Genomic DNA, 16,820 nt, shown 5'->3' with positions numbered 1-16,820 from the left:
GTGTTGAAGTCTCCCCCTAGAACCCATGGAATATCCCATTCCCCCATAATATTGGCCAGTTCCTCCCAGAAAGACACCTTGGACCCTTCCCCTACCGGCCCGTACACTCCCCCAAATCCCCACTCCAACCCACTCACTCTATCTTTGACGAGAGCTGCCAAAGAGAAAATTCCCTTCCAAATCTCATTTACCTCGAAGCTTCTATCATCCCACATAAGTAGAATGCCCCCGGCACTTCCCGCTGCTGGGACCCAGTCATATTTTACCCAACTACCTCCCCAGACACTTCTCACGATCGCATCCGACAAAACTTCCATTTTGGTCTCCTGAAAACGAACTAGGTTGGCACTCCACTCCCTAACTCCCACTTTGATGATAGACCTTTTGTTAGGGTCATTCATTCCCCTCACATTCCATGAAAGGATCTTAACTTTCATAAGCGACAATAGCCCCCATTTCCCCACCCCCCTAGCCGAGGTCCCTTTCTTTCTGTCACACATTCGCCCCCTTCTCTGATACATCACTACATCCCCTAAGTTATTTTGCTTAACACTTTTACCCAACTCCCTCCCTGCACTATCGTAAAGAGATTGTTGCTCAATCTCCCTCAACAATTCTAACACCCTATCTTTCTTTCCATCAACAGAAACACCTAGAAACTTCCCAAAGTTTAATAGTTTGTCCTCCATCCAGAAAGACATATCCCCTTCTCCGATCCTTGACGAAATTGGGCAGGCGTCTTCTATATGTACCCTTTCCTTGCTACTACCAGAGGAATACAAGACCATAACATTGCTAGCACTAGGAGTTTTAACCTCCGAAAGGGTCTCACCATGTCCTTGAGGGGCAGCAACCTCTGAAATTAACAACCCGATGTTAATAAAATTGTCCAGAACCATTAGTAGGGTAGCATGGTGGAAGAGAGCATGGAACCCTTGGCGGCATATTAACTGAAAGTACTGGTCCGACACTAACATTAATTGGGGCATGCTCAACAATCTCCCCGGAAGAAGAAGAAACTTTAAGTGTGACCTCAGCACAGCTAAGCCCATGAGCAGGTGAGGGGTTGATGGAACCGGGTCCATCAGAGGCGGGGGGCCGTGGATTAACAGCACCATCCTTAGCCGGTTCTGCCTGCAGCAGCGGCCATCGTAGAGGGGCACATGTCACTAGAGCTCGGCGAAGGAGTGCCACTGTGTGAAGTACCATAGCCAGAGGAAGGAGGAACGACTGTTCCCATATGCTTAGGAGCCTTATCATGCGCAGCTTGAAATAAACTGGGCCCTTTAGGATCAATTCTAATGGAATTGGGGAAAGTTGTTGAGCCCATATGAGGAGGCCCAGGCCTATACTTGCTGAAAACTTGCCCGGCCCTATGATAAATAGAAGAGGATCGTCCCATTCTGCCTTTCCAGCCCGCATCACTGACCCATTCACGTCTTCTCCTCCTGTTAAAATTTTGTCTTCCTCCCCCAATTTCAAACCTCCCGTCTCTTCTCGATCTAACGTCTGATTCCAGCTTAATCCAGTGATCCGGTAAGCCTTTCCCTCCCCTCAGAGACTATTTCCCCTCCCCTCCCTTCTATTTGACCTTCCCTTTTCTTCCGTCGCTATCACAGACTTTTGTAAGAGATAAAATGTTTTATTTAAAACATCATCCATACATTGTCAGAATCCTTGAACTATGTCAAAACCGAAACCACGGTCGTGACCGACGCATAGAGAGATCGAATCCTCCAATAAGCCTACTCATATCATATGAAAAACTCCATTCTGTTTTCCAAGTACTATAATACTTATCTCAACATTGTACTAGTCAGCAAACATATCCATCCTTTACATGCGATCACCCAAACTTTCAATAATCACAAATCATCAAATAACTCTAATTTAGTATCTGTATGATGTACAATGGAATGTAAAATTAGAGTTTAATATACACACCATTAGTTTAAAAAATCTCACACTATCAGGCTGTCCAAGTGATATCTATAGGTAAATCTCCTTAAAATGTGAATATCGTAATCTTGAAAACAAGACAAGTTACTTGCTAAAATAGATAAAGATTACTTGATGGTATCAAAATTCCTTACACTAACCGTGTATATAACTTTAACTCAAAATAATAATGTCGTACACATTACTTAACCATAACAATATTAGATGAATGCAAAATGTAGTAACTATGTCTCAGACAGTGTACCTAACAAAGAAGATACTACACCCACACAGAACAAATGCAGCGCTCACCAGAGTGCACAGATAGTAAATCGCGCAATTGGCTGAACTTGGAATCAACGGTCGTATGTGTATCATGTATAAACGAGTGGAGTGAATCCACAATTTAGTGAGAGATAATGTGATACACAACTTACGGACGAGACAAGTTATTTCATCATATGCAATGATATTACGTATCTTGAAACATATATAATTGAATTTTCAATAACAGAACATAATCAAAATATCTCAAGCATCAAAATAGTCTGTAAATTGTATGCCAAAATTATAAAACATGTCTTATCATTAAATCATGATTTTATTTTGATAGTCATAAGTCATAATACTAAAACTCTTTAGGGCAGGCTAAGACCACTCTTTTGGGGACACCAAATAGTTTAAGTAGGAAATTAACAAAAACGTGATAGTTTAAGGGGTTTTTAGGGTATTAACTCATTCTTTTAATCTAATAGCTCATTTTACATTAATCAAACAGATTGTTTCACTCCAAACCCACCTGATAACCCATTTCTAATTTATTTGAAGACAAATCTCACAAAAACTACTAGAAAGTTAAAATAGGAGAAACTATGAAAAACGATCAATGATAAAAACTTCACATTGCAATTCACCGTGAAAAACTGACTGGAAACTCGACCCGAATTTTGATAGGAGGCTGTGCATGGCGGCATTGGATACGGAGAAGATGGGCTACCAGAAAACCATGTTAATGACAAGAAATGTCTAGGTGTATATTTAGACATGAATAATCACTCTAGGATACATCTTTCTTTAGTTGCTTTTTTGGACTAGAAGCTAGATAAAGCTCGAACCTGTTAACAGATTGTAGAGACTCTTCCTGAAATTGCCTGAAATTGATGCTGTACGTACTAACACCAGCATGCCCTCGCAATAGAGCATTCTATGGCCGAGACTCTTCCCTCTCTTCTTCCTCCTAAGATTCCACCATACCCATCAAGAGCCAAGCTCCCCGCGTCCAAACCCCAGTAAACCGGCAACCGAGCCCTCACGCGCCGCCAACTCGCCTGTTTTTCCGGCGAGATCTCAGCCACGCGCCGGCACGTGTGCCTTTTTCCGGCGACCTTTCAAATTTTTTTCTTCAGACAGCCTCTTCTCGAGGCATTTCCGAGTCATCCCGTGCCAGTTTCACCAAATTCCGACGATTTTTCCTTTTTCCGGCCTTTAAACCCCAGATTCTGACGATTATTTCCTTTGATCAGTACGAGAAAACCTTACTCCCTTCGTATATACTGTTTTCACCCACTGTGAATACTGTTATTCTAACTATTGAGATTTTTTCCGGCCAGATTTTTCGGGACAACCGCATTTAGAATATGATGAATTGTACAGAGAGAAACTCTTTTTTCTCTCTAGAATCTAGAAAACTGAAAAACATGTCTTTTATCAAAGTTGTCTCTTGGCCAGCCCTAGAACTTGGGGGAAGATGCCATCGAAAGCTCGACGTAGGACAGGAGCCACACTTCTCGCTATCCGAGGAGCACACTCTAAGGCGCAAGGGTTTCTTGGAATCTAGTCTCATTGGGTCTTTCTCCAAATGGGTTGGTTCTCCGGAAGCTGTTAGGAACTGGGCAGCAAAGGCATGGAACGTCAAGGACGGGCTGAAAATATCGCAATTGGGGGACACTCAATATCTCTTTCGTTTTGTTGACAAGTCTCAAGCTTCAGAAATTCTTGTCAGAAGAAACAAGTGGTTCGATGAGAACTTTTTAAATCTAGACAGATGGGTGGAGCATGATGGGTGTCTTGACCCTCGTTTCACTGGCGAAACATTGGTGGTCAACATGGTGGGTCTCCCGGTGCATCTTTGGTGTCTTGACCTATTCAAGAAGATAGGGGAAATCTGTGGGGTTTTTATTGATGTCACTTGCAGTTTACACGATCTCTCGCGAGTGAGGATTGTGGTGAGGAAAGGGGGCAGAATCCCTGTCTCCACTGTGGTGGAAGATGGCTACTTGAGTTATAGGGTTTGGTTGAGCCCTGAATTTCGCCCTATCTTTATGCCTGTGATAGCGATCAATATCGCAGAATGAGCTGGGACATTTGGAAGCCTATACATACTTTAAACTTTGTCATTTGAATACTCAAACTCGTGATTCCCTTGACTAATAAACACATGTCACCGTTTACCATGCCTTTGTGGTAGTGACAAATGTGATGTGAATCAAATGTGTGTCAATCAGTAAATGCGCGTGAATGCAATAATCTACTACAACAACAACAACAACAACCTAATATAATCTCACTAGTGGGGTCTGGGTAAGGTAATGTGTACGCAGACCTTATCCCAGTATATACTGGGATGACCCTCGACATCCTTACCTCCAAGAACTCACAACCTCTTGGTTGGAAGTGCTTACCATCAGAGCAAGCCAGCTTGTCAGTGAATGCAATAATCTGATTAAAGAAAATACTTTATCAAAAGGAAAAAAATTAAAAAATGAAAAAGAAAAGGAAAAGAAAGACCCCTAGCGTATTAGTACTCATTTCCGCTCTCTTGCTTCTCTTCAACTTAAGCGAGGAGAGAGAGCACATCAGAGAGTTTAATTCCGGCTAAATTCGATATGAAGGTTGTGTAGTTTTACTTATATATTATGATTTTGGAGTTTCTAGAAATGGGTTATATGATTGGTTGCCGGCGAAATGGAGGTGGCAACTATTGGAGTTTTTCGGTGGTCAAAAAGCACTCACCACTCTAAACCACCGATGATCTGAAAAAAAGCCTATCATCGAATTCATCTTCGTCAAAACACAAAAAAAGGACAGATATTTGCAATAGTTTGGGCGGCCTCCATTGTTTCAAAACCATGGATTCCTATTGATTTTTTTTGAAATTCCAAAATTAATTTCTTTTACTAGTCTAACCATGAGCATAGTGGTGTTCTGAATTTGATTTAGAAATAAGAGAGAGAAAAAGAATATCGAAGAAAAAGAGAAAGAAGAAGAATAAAAATAAGGAAAGAAATGGAGGTGGGTGAACACAAGAAGGGAGATAGGTGGGTACGGGTTACTGGGAAGTAGAGAAGTGTCAAGGTCTTTTTCCTCTCTTTCTTTTTTCTTTTTTTAATTTGTAACTTCTTTTTTTCCTGATTATTTATTTTAAAATAGGACCCACAAATAACACATGTCAAGTAATAAATAGTATGGTATATGCCGTGTTGTACATGTCAGCACAATCGATATACACGCACTACTGGATGTATTTATTAATACTCATTCTGTCAAGTTGAAGTATTCAAATGAGAAAGTTTACAGTTCATGTATCAGCTTTTAAATGCTCTACAAGTCTAAGTGGCCATGAAGCCATTCCGCCTTAAATTAGACCTAGTTATAGTAGGTATAGTGACTTTACACTGTTATAGAGCGTAGAATTCAATTACTTTAATATTACAAATTAATTATTTTATGATTTTATATTTTTTCTGTAACATTACAAATTACTTATTTTATGAATTTACAAATTTACCCTTTCCCTAGTTCTCAGAAGTTAAAAAAAAAAAGAACAAACATTAATTGAATATTCAAAAGAGTTTATGTTATGTGCGCTAATAGTGTAAAGAATACAAAATAGTCTAGCCTTATTGACATCCCGTATCAATTGTTATGTATGTGAGGCAAAAAGAACATAAGCTTCGTCCTGAAAGGATAGTTAGACGGTTTAGAATTCCAATTAGATCATGTATCAATTGCTATGCATGTGATGTGAGGCAAAAGGGACAAAGCTTCTTCTTGCACGAAAAATCCATTGGTTAAAAGGTTAGAACTTGAAATCCTATGTAACATCTATTATTCAATTAGGTTCTTGTATCAATTGCAATGTATGTGAGGCAAAAAGGATAGTAGCTTGCTCTTGCACAAATTGTGTAGCAGTCATGAGGTTAAACTATAGTGTTAAATCTACTATTCAGTTAGGTAATTAGGTTCCCGCTTCCTATCTAACTATGTAAAAATAAAGACAACAGATACTGATCTTCAATCAATAAGTTGATGAAACTTTGTGATTATTAGAATCTTGGACCAAAATGATAAATCATAGATCATTTCTTGTTAGTTTCCTTATAGGAACTATATACTTCTGGTGCAGACGAGACCAATTAATTGTGAAGAATATTGGAACAGCTAGATGATTATAGTTCTGTATAAGGGACTTCAGACTTGAAGGGAGCATTGGCGTATATAACCGGTAAAGTTACTGCCATGTGACCAGAAGGTCACGGGATCGAGCCGTGGAATCAGCCTCTTGCAGAAATGTAGGGTAATGCTGCATACAATAAATCCTTGTGGTTCGGCCATTCTCTGGACCTCGCGCATAGCGGAAGCTAGTGCACTGGGCTGCCCTTTTATCAGGGGAATTCAGACTTGGCTTGTGAAAAATTGGGGCAGCTAGATGATTATGATGATCCTTGTATTATATGCAAACTACCATTATATGCGCGCACTTCCAAATTGGGTTATTGATCTATCAAACTCAATAATAGCTAGAAATGACTAGCTCACTGCTAATTATCAGAATGATTGCTTGCTGTTGTTATAGCACATTTGAAATAAGCATCTGCCAATAGAAAGATGATATTGGAATTTGCTAGTTTCGTGCTCTGCTGTAGCTGAAGTTTACAGCTGCAACACAACAGTCGCAAGCTTTAGAAGAATCTACTACATCAGATCTCAGAAGTGAGAACCTCTTTCATAATTTCATATTTAAACAGAAGAGTCACAAGTTGATGGAATGGTTATCACAAATAGGTTAATATGGTTGAAATTGGCAAAAGTACCACATCGGTGGTTGACAATTTTGAATGAAAATTTCACCCCATAAAAGGAGGCCTAATGTTTAGGATTTAAATACACCTCTCATTTGCCTTTTATCTTCTTAAGGCATTTGTATCTTCTCTCTTTAGTATTATTTCACTTGTAATTTTAGAGTGGAATAAAATATTGATTGTGTCCGAGGAAGTAGGCAAAATTGGCCGAACCTCGTAAATTCTGGTGTTCTTTTATTGTTGTCTTATTGTCTTGTTTATTATTTAGTGGTTGTCATAATTTTTGGTATAGTAGTTGTGACTCATTCACACTATATACATTTGGCTTCCACAACAATTGGTATCAGAGCCAAGGTACTGTCTAAGTATGCTCTGTGGTTGCAGCATAGTCTGATCTTCCACATCAGAAAAGATCTATCTTGGTAACTGAGTCAAGGTTCTGTCTGAGTATGCTCTGTGGTTGCAGCTTAGTCTGATCTTCCACACCAGAAAGGAAATAATCTTGATTTGTGTCGTCAGCTACTAAATAATATTTGTGTCAAAATGGGAGACAGTAAACAAGAAGAATCTACATCAAGTGTCAATAATACGTCATCGTTGGCATCTTTGCTTATGACAAGAATTGTGTCAAATGCGAAATTTGCGGTAGAAATTTTTGACGGGTCAGGACATTTTGGGATGTGGCAAGGCGAGGTTCTAGATGTTCTTTTTCAACAAGGGCTAGATCTTGCCATTGAAGAAAAGAAGCCAGATGTTATTGGAGAAGAAGATTGGAAAATTATTAATCGTGTTGCTTGCGGTACCATTCGATCCTACCTTGCTAGAGAGCAGAAATATCCATACACAAAGGAAACTTCTGCAAGTAAATTATGGAAAGCACTGGAGGATAAATTTTTGAAGAAAAACAGTCAAAATAAATTGTACATGAAGAAGAGACTGTTTTGCTTCACCTATGTTCCCGGTACCACAATGAATGAACATATCACCAGTTTCAATAAGTTGGTCACAGATTTGCAAAATATGGATGCAACTTTTGATGATGGTGACTTGGCCTTGATGTTGTTGGGGTCACTTCCTAATGAGTACGAGCACCTTGAAACTACTCTACTCCATGGAAATTACGAAATTTCTCTCAGAGAAGTTTGTTCGGCTTTGTACAGCTATGAACAAAGAAAGGGAGAAAAACAGAAGGGCGGAGAAGGAGAAGAACTAATTGTGAGGGGTCGTCCTCAAAATCAAACGAGGACTAAGAAGGGAAGATCCAAGTCGAGATCTAGACCCAGCAAAGATGAATGTGCCTTTTGTCGAGAAAAGGGGCACTGGAAGAAAGTCTGTCCGAAGTTGAAGAATAAGGCCAGACATAACAATGGAAAGGCCATTATGGATTCAAATGTAGTTGATTGTGATGATTCAGACTTCTCATTAGTTACAACAGAGTTATCAACATCATCAGACATATGGTTGATGGACTCGGCTTGTAGCTATCATATATGTCCCAATAAGGACTGATTCGTGAATTTTCAAGAAGGAGAATATCGAGTCATCCACACAGCAGATAACAGCCCTCTTACCTCATATGGCATTGGTTCAATAAGATTAAGGAGCCATGATGAAATGATCAGAACATTAACAGATGTTCGATATGTACCGGGTTTGAAGAAGAATCTCATCTCTGTGGGAGCCCTAGAATCAAAAGGGTTCAAAATTATTGCAGAAAATAGAGTGATGAGAATATGCTCCGGTGCACTAGTGGTAATGAAGGCCAATCGGAAGAACAATAACATGTACTGCTATCGTGGTAGCACAGTTATTGGGACAACAACAGTGACATCCAGTGATGACAAAGAGGCAGAAGCAACCAGGCTATGGCACATGCGCTTGGGACATGCTGGAGGGAAATCCTTGAAAGCTTTATCTAATCAAGGATTGTTAAAAGGCGTAAAGACTTGCAACTTGGAGTTTTGCGAGTATTGTGTCAAAGGAAAACAGACAAGGGTTAAATTTGGTACAGCGATCCATAATACTAAAGGCATTTTGGATTATGTACACTCTGATGTTTGGGGTGCTTCCAAAACACCTTCATTGGGTAGGAAGCACTATTTTGTAACCTTTGTTGATGATTTTTTCCGAAGAGTATGGGTGTATACAATGAAGAGGAAAGATGAAGTGTTGGAAATTTTTCTCAAATGGAAAACGATGGTGGAGAATCAAACAGGCAGGAGGATCAAGTGTATTCGCACAGACAATGGAGGTGAATACAAAAATGATCATTTCAATAAGGTCTGTGAAAATGATGGCATCGTCCGACACTTCACTGTCAGACATACACCACAACAAAATGGAGTGGCAGAACGTATGAACCGGACTTTACTGAAGAAGGTACGGTGTATGTTGTCCAATGCTGGCTTGGGCGGGCTGAGGCAATTACATATGCATGCCACCTCATTAATCGTCTACCATCTGCTGCTATTGATGGCAAGACACCATTTGAAAAATGGTATGGAAAACCTGCTGTAGATTATGACTCTTTGCACGTGTTTGGCTCAATTGCATACTATTATGTGAAAGAGTCAAAATTGGATCCGAGAGCAAAGAAGGCTATATTTATGGGGATTACTTCTGGAGTCAAAGGATACCGCTTATGGTGTCCAGAGACAAGGAATATTATATTCAGCAGAGATGTTACCTTTGATGAATCTGCCATAACAGATAAGGTGACAGTTGAAGATGTCAAACAAACTGGTGGTGCATCAAAGCAGGTGGAGTTTGAGGGAAAATTTATTTTTCCTACACAAGAAGCAGAGGAGGAAACTCATGAAGATTACCCTCTGGAAGAAGAGCCAGTAGAAAGGGAGATTCCAACTCAGGAACCTCGACAACAACTTGAATCAATAGCAACCAGCAAGCCAAAAAGGACAATAACGAAACCTGTTCGTCTCATAGAGACAGTTGCTTGTGCAACCTCAATTGTAACTGATGGTGTTCCTACCACTTATAAAGACGCAATCCAAAGTTCAGAAGAAGATAAGTGGAGGATTGCCATGAATGAAGAAATGCAGTCCCTTCATCAGAATCATACATGGAAATTGGCCAATCTCCCGAAGGGAAAGAAAGCAATTGGGTGCAAATGGGTATTTGCAAAGAAAGAAAGATTTCCTAACCAAGAAGATGTTCACTACAAAGCAAGATTGGTGGCCAAAGGATATGCTCAAAAGGAGGGAATTGATTACAATGAAGTATTTTCTCCAGTTGTAAAACATTCCTCCATTAGAATTATGTTGGCTTTGGTAGCACAGTTGGATTTGGAACTAGTTCAGATGGATGTAAAAACTGCGTTTTTACATGAAAACTTGGAGGAGAAAATCTACATGACTCAGCCAGAAGGATTCAAAGTTGCTGGAAAAGAAAATATGGTATGCAAACTTGAAAAATCGTTGTACGGATTGAAACAATCTTCTAGACAATGGTACAAGCGATTTGACAAGTTTATGTTGCGGCAAGGGTACAAGATAAGCAAATACGATCATTGTGTGTATTTGCGCAAACTTAATGATGGTTCCTTTGTATATCTTCTCCTATATGTTGATGATATATTGATAACTTCCAAGAATTCGGAAGAAATTGATAAGTTGAAGATTCAACTGAAGGAGGAGTTTGAGATGAAGGATCTGGGTGAGGCAAAGAAAATTCTTGGCATGGAGATAATAAGAGATAGACGTTCAAAGAAACTCTGTTTATCTCAGAAAGAATATTTGAAGAGAGTACTACAGCGTTTTGACATAGATAAGAAGACTAATCCAATTAGTACGCCACTTGCTCCCCATTTTAAGCTAAGTACTACTATGTCGCCAAAGGATGAAACTGAACAGGAGTATATATCAAGGGTACCATACGCAAATGCTGTTGGTAGCTTGATGTATGCAATGGTTTGTACGAGACCTGACATTTCACAAGCCGTTGGAGTTATTAGCAGATATATGCATAATCCAGGAAAGGAGCATTGGCAAGCTGTGAAATGGATTCTACGGTATATTCATAGTACTGTAGATGTTGGGTTAGTTTTTGAGCAGGAAGGCAATCGGTCTGTAGTTGGATATTGTGACTCAGATTTTGCGGGTGATCTGGACAAACGAAGGTCAACTACTGGTTATGTGTTTACTTTTGCAAAGGCACCAGTTAGTTGGAAGTCTACTTTGCAGTCAACAGTTACTTTGTCTACAACAGAGGCAGAGTACATGGCTATTACAGAGGCTGTGAAGGAGGCAATTTGGCTTCAGGGGTTGCTAAAGGAGCTTGGTATTGAACAAAAAAATATTACAATTTTTTGTGATAGTCAAAGTGCTATTCAATTAGCGAAGAACCAAGTTTATCATGCAAGGACGAAGCACATTGATGTTCGGTATCATTTCGTACGAGAAATCATAGAAGAAGGTGGAGTCACGGTGAAGAAAATTCATACTACGGAGAACCCTGCTGATATGCTGACAAAAGTGGTGACTGCGGTCAAGTTTCAACATTGTTTGGATTTGATCAACATTGTTGAACACTAAAGATTGAAGATGAAGACACAACCAAAATTTGTTATTGAGAGAAAATTGAAGATGTGGAATTTTGCCAAGGTAGAGATTTGTTGAAATTGGCAAAAGTACCACATCGGTGGATGACAATTTTGAATGAAAATTTCACCCTATAAAAGGAGGCCTAATGTTTAGGATTTAAATACACCTCACATTTGCCTTTTATCTTCTTAAGGCATTTGTATCTTCTCTCTTTAGTATTATTTCACTTGTAATTTTAGAGTGGAATAAAATATTGATTGTGTCCGAGGAAGTAGGCAAAATTGGCCGAACCTCGTAAATTCTGGTATTCTTTTATTGTTGTCTTATTGTCTTGTTTATTATTTAGTGGTTGTCATAATTTTTGGTATAATAGTTGTGACTCATTCACACTATATACATTTGGCTTCCGCAACAAATATGTCATCTGGTAAAGGCATCAAATGTTCCCAAACCACATAAGAAAAAGCTGTATGATTTAGCCTAGGATATTCTGTATTCTAAAGTGACGAAAATAATAGAAGAATCATAATATACAGAGTTTTTTTTTACTTTTAAGAAAAATAGATCGAATTTGGAACATAAAGGATACTTTTGTTTTTAGGATAATTTTGCTGTCTATAAGGACCTTTACTCGCCAACAAAGGAAAAAAAAAAGAAATTGATGGATCGTCTGAGGATCAATCCATCAATTGAAGCCTCAACAGGTTGATGTGCAGGCCAAAGTAAATGGTATATCAACCTTTATAGACGCTGTGCAAAGAAGATTATACAAGTTAAAGTCATTGGAAAAAATATATATAAAAGGAACTCAAGTGTACGAAAGAACTTAATCATACTCACAGCTAGAAGAAAAGGCATAAAAGTCTGAGGATCGATCCATCATTTCGTGCAATAACTCACAAGCTGCACTTTACCTTAAGCTTCTCTCCCACGAGCTGCAGTTTACCTCAAGCTTGTCTTCTCCCGTCATTTCTGCAACATATTCCTTTATCTTTAGGGCTGAATCTTTTAGTTGAGTGTTGCGGATCAGTGAGATAGACTCTAATGAAGCAATATCTCCAAAACTGTCCGGGATCTCCTTAAGTTCATAACAGCTATATATTTTTAATTCCTCGAGCACAGGAAAGAATTCCTCTCCAACCTGCCATTTAGAAAAGGACACCTCAAGCAATCCTAGCGATTTGAGATTCTCAAAGGTGACTTCTTCCATGTTCCATTCTTTACCCCCTGGATGATTACGTATTGTAGAATCAGGTTTTGAAGGTTGGGTAGTGATCTCGCAATTCTTGACAGTGAATCGGATGTTAGATTAAACCTCGTCAACTCCAATTTTTTCAAGCTCGCAGGGAAGTGAAAATCAAACTGTTGTGTATGTTCCATGGACGAAGCACAATGAAAAGTTGCGGAAACTTTTTCAAGCTCATTAAGGACATCCAATCTTGGAAAACAAATCTGCTCTACTGAACAATCCAATGGTTCCTCAAATATCGAGAATTCAAGGCTTCGAAGATTGGGAAACCTTTTGAAAATATCCTCTGTGTCCTCCGAATGGGAAAGGGTGAGCCCGTATAATTCTCTCAAATTTTCCAACTTTGAGTCCTCTTCTAACACTGTTGGTTCGTCAATGTACAAATCAAAGACAGAACAAGTCATGATCCTCAAATGTCGTAGCTTTGCAAGACTCCAGATAGTAGGTGATAGTACCATGGTTGATCTGAAGTTATACACCATCAGAGTTTCAAGATTCCAGAGATTTGAAAATGACGGAGGGAGAGCTTCTGCTTTCGTGTGAATGATTAAGCATCTCAAATGAACAAGCATGCCTATTTCATTCAGCAAAGAATATGTCAACCATATTTCGTGCAGCTCCAACCTTTTAAGAAGCCTCAAGTGTCTTAGGTGAAAGTTGTAGGAAAGATGAGTGTCCCTCCCATATGCCTCCAAAGAAAGGAGGTGTTTAACATAAGGAATTTTCTTTTCTAGATTGCGCAGGACAAGATTTTCATCCGAATGATCATAATGTATGGTTAGACCACGTGGCATCAGATCTGAAGAAGAAGAAAGAAGAAGAACTTGAACTTATCAAGTAAAACAACTTTTCCTTTCTAGATTTTATGGAACAAAACTCATGCACAAGATCATGAATTCGGCAAACAGGGTACTCGCCATCTATCATATTGAAATCTATTACCAAGCTACTGGAAATTAACTCGCCCACATAAACCTCCAGTACTTCTTCCACACTCTTCATATCAGTATGTACAACAAGTCCTTCGGCACTCCACAGATGTTTCAATTTAGAGATTTTAATATTTTCGTCCTTTGGATATCTCGCAAGGTGAAGCAAGCACGGCTTTAAGTGATCTGATAAATTGTCATAACTTAATTGTATTACCTTCATCACTTCCTCTTCATCCTTAAAAATAAAGGATTTCAAATTATGTAAAACTTCAAGCCACAAAGCCTTTTCCTTTTCCTTGCTTGCAATGACTCCACCGATCAGATCAAGTACCAAAGGAAGCCCATCACACTTTCGTGCTATTTTTTCTCCAACATCCAATAGTTCCTCAGGGCAACATTCTTCTTTTTCGAATACCCTTTTCTCTAATAACCCCCAACTTTCTTTTGGTCATAGCAATCGAAGATTAAGAGGATCACTGTGGCGTTTTCCATGCAAAGCCACTTCCTTTTTCCGACTTGTTAAAATAATTCTACTTCCTTTCTGAAGTTCCTGAAAAGGCACTGTTAGCTCATCCCATGCTACAGTATCCCACAAGTCATCCAAGACGATAAGGTACCTCCTTCCATATAGCTTTCTTCGAAGCTCATCATAAACATCAAAATCCTCACTGAATTTCTTATTCGAACCAGTGACTTGATTATAAATTTTCTGCAACATCTTTTTCATGTCATACCCTTGGTCGACTGTGCACCATGCACGAATGTCGAAATGACTAATAATTGACTTATCATTGTATACTTTATAAGCTAGAGTAGTTTTACCGGAACCCGGCATACCAATGATCGAAATGACGTCTAGCTCTGATGGTCCACTAGTGAGCTGCCTAATTATCAGGATTGTTTCCTCCTCAAAACCTACAGTTATTTGTCTAAGCTTTTTTGATGACTTGCTTTCAGCTGACTTGTTGGAAGAGTTTGCGACAATAAGACCTCTATTCTTGAAGATCTTCTCTGATACCTCTTCTTTGATCAGTTTGATCTTTTCTATAGTATCGGGAAGTAAGAAGATAAGGTGCAAGAGACCATGATCTCTCAGAAGAATTGAATTATTGGCATGTTCTGCCTCATATGCCACATCTAGAACACGAGTCCAAAGATCACTATTCAATTCTTGCTCAACATTTCCGAAGAACAATCTTATGAATTCTATGTCTTCTTTCACCAACTCAATTTCTTGTTGTATCAAAGCAACTGAGTAAGCATTGGAATTGAGCAAGTCATTTAAGTTTTTGAGTAGAAGAGTCATGAAGAGAGGTCCATCACTGATGGGAAAGCAACGTTGAGATGAGTCTTCTGGGGCTTTCAAGAAAACATGTTTGAGATCTTCCTTCAAGAGTTTAATATTTTCCAGCAAGTCTAGACTTGCACAACTTGTTTCATTTATATTCTCTTCATGCATTGAGATCTCTTCAAACATGCAAAAAAGAATGGAAACCTCCTTGGTAAATGCTACAACGCATACCAAGAGACCAAACAATTTGTCTTGATGAATAACGCCCTTGGCCACATCGGTAAGAATAATCAATAGGAACTCTATCGTGACATGAATGTTTCGAGCTAAAGTGTTTGCAGTAATAACATTAACCATGTGGTCCTGCAGATGAATCAGATATTCTCTAAGAATGTCTCGAGAAGATTCTAGGAGCTACATAATGAAGCATCCAACTTCTGCTGACTTTGAAGCTATCAAATGTGTAAAAGATATGTACATAACATCTAGTTCAACAGGAATAATCTTCACAAGTAAGTGAGTCAGCAAAGAATTGACTAGAGGTACTTCAAGTATTTTATCAGGTTCATCAATTATATCAAATTGATAAGCCAGAATAAAAAAACAGAAGTGTCCAACTATCTCAGGCATATGTTGAATATATAGCAAGATATGTTCAATTGTCTCATGCTCAACGTAACCATTTACTTTCAGCCCGTAGAAATCTCTTAAATTGCCACATACCTTCTGAAGAAGCTCATACTGAGTCGTCAATGGGAAAAACCACTCAATACAGCACTTGGGTAGATAATGGAGATTCACGAGGACGGTGTCCAAAAGTTCAACCAACTGATTCTCAGTCATGGTGGCACTTGATTCAAAGTGATGATGTGAGCTGATTATATAACTCTGGATATTTTCCAGGAGAGGAACGACATGATCCTTTAATTTAACCAGAATGTCATCTCCATCCCGATGAAAAAGTGAGTGAACCAGATCATGAACCTCATATGCTATGCAAGATATTTCAGCATTAAAACAATCCGAAACGAAATAACTAAGCTGGAAAACTGTCGACATAAATGTCAGTTGGACTGCCAGCTTTTCAATTTCATCCATGTCAAGAGCAATTTGATCTCCACCATTCCTTAACCTTTCTATGAAATCCAGAAGATTGACAATGTCCTTGCGAAGTACAGCACATGGCATCTGCCAAAAGGCCAAATGTTGTATCAAAGCAACATATTTACCATAACAAATTTTTCTCTAAATTAATAGGCAGCTAACTTAAATGTAGAGGGCTTTCTCCAAAATAGCCTACCAGGACAAAATCAGAAATAGTCCTACCGTTTAAAGTAATCGAAATTTATCCACTTATCATGTAAAGATCACTTATCATGTAAAAATAAAATCTGAACAAAAATACTCTTAAAAATCTGGAAGTATTCCAACATAATATGTTGGAGTTATAATTTTTTACATATAAGTTTCCACCATAATATGTTGGAATTTATAATGTGTTGGAGTTCCATCATAAAATGCTGGAAGTTTATAGGCAGGGGCTCCATAATCGCGCATATTATGTTGGAACTTTCTGTGTGCTGGAGTTTCAACATAATATGCTGGAAGTTTATACGCAGGAACTCCATAATTCAGCATATTATGCTATAACTTTCCATGTTTCAGCAAAACAGCGATTATTTTTCAATGACTCCATAAACGCTGGCTATATATTTTTCAATTACTAGTCCGAAAACTGGCTAGCGCGTACTATTTTTACTACCGAATATG

At 38.8% G+C, this 16,820-nt stretch overlaps 1 protein-coding gene across 1 annotated transcript; it reads right to left on the bottom strand.

The window, feature by feature from the left end:
- Nucleotides 1-6,758: 6,758 nt before the first annotated feature.
- Nucleotides 6,759-15,407, bottom strand: LOC107827679 (late blight resistance protein R1-A-like). Its single transcript, XM_075228647.1, has 5 exons — nt 14,237-15,407; nt 13,745-14,182; nt 12,803-13,626; nt 12,493-12,719; nt 6,759-6,876 (listed from the first exon to the last, which is right to left on the bottom strand). Exons 1-5 carry the CDS (start codon nt 15,405-15,407, stop codon nt 6,759-6,761), a joined length of 2,778 nt encoding a protein of 925 aa, XP_075084748.1.
- Nucleotides 15,408-16,820: the final 1,413 nt, after the last annotated feature.

The sequence above is a fragment of the Nicotiana tabacum genome, chromosome 13 (genome assembly GCF_000715075.1).
Source record: "Nicotiana tabacum cultivar K326 chromosome 13, ASM71507v2, whole genome shotgun sequence".
In the NCBI taxonomy this organism is placed as follows: Eukaryota; Viridiplantae; Streptophyta; class Magnoliopsida; order Solanales; family Solanaceae; genus Nicotiana; species Nicotiana tabacum.
The sequence above is the reverse complement of the archived record's forward strand: the minus strand, read 5'-3'. Positions and strand labels throughout refer to the sequence as shown.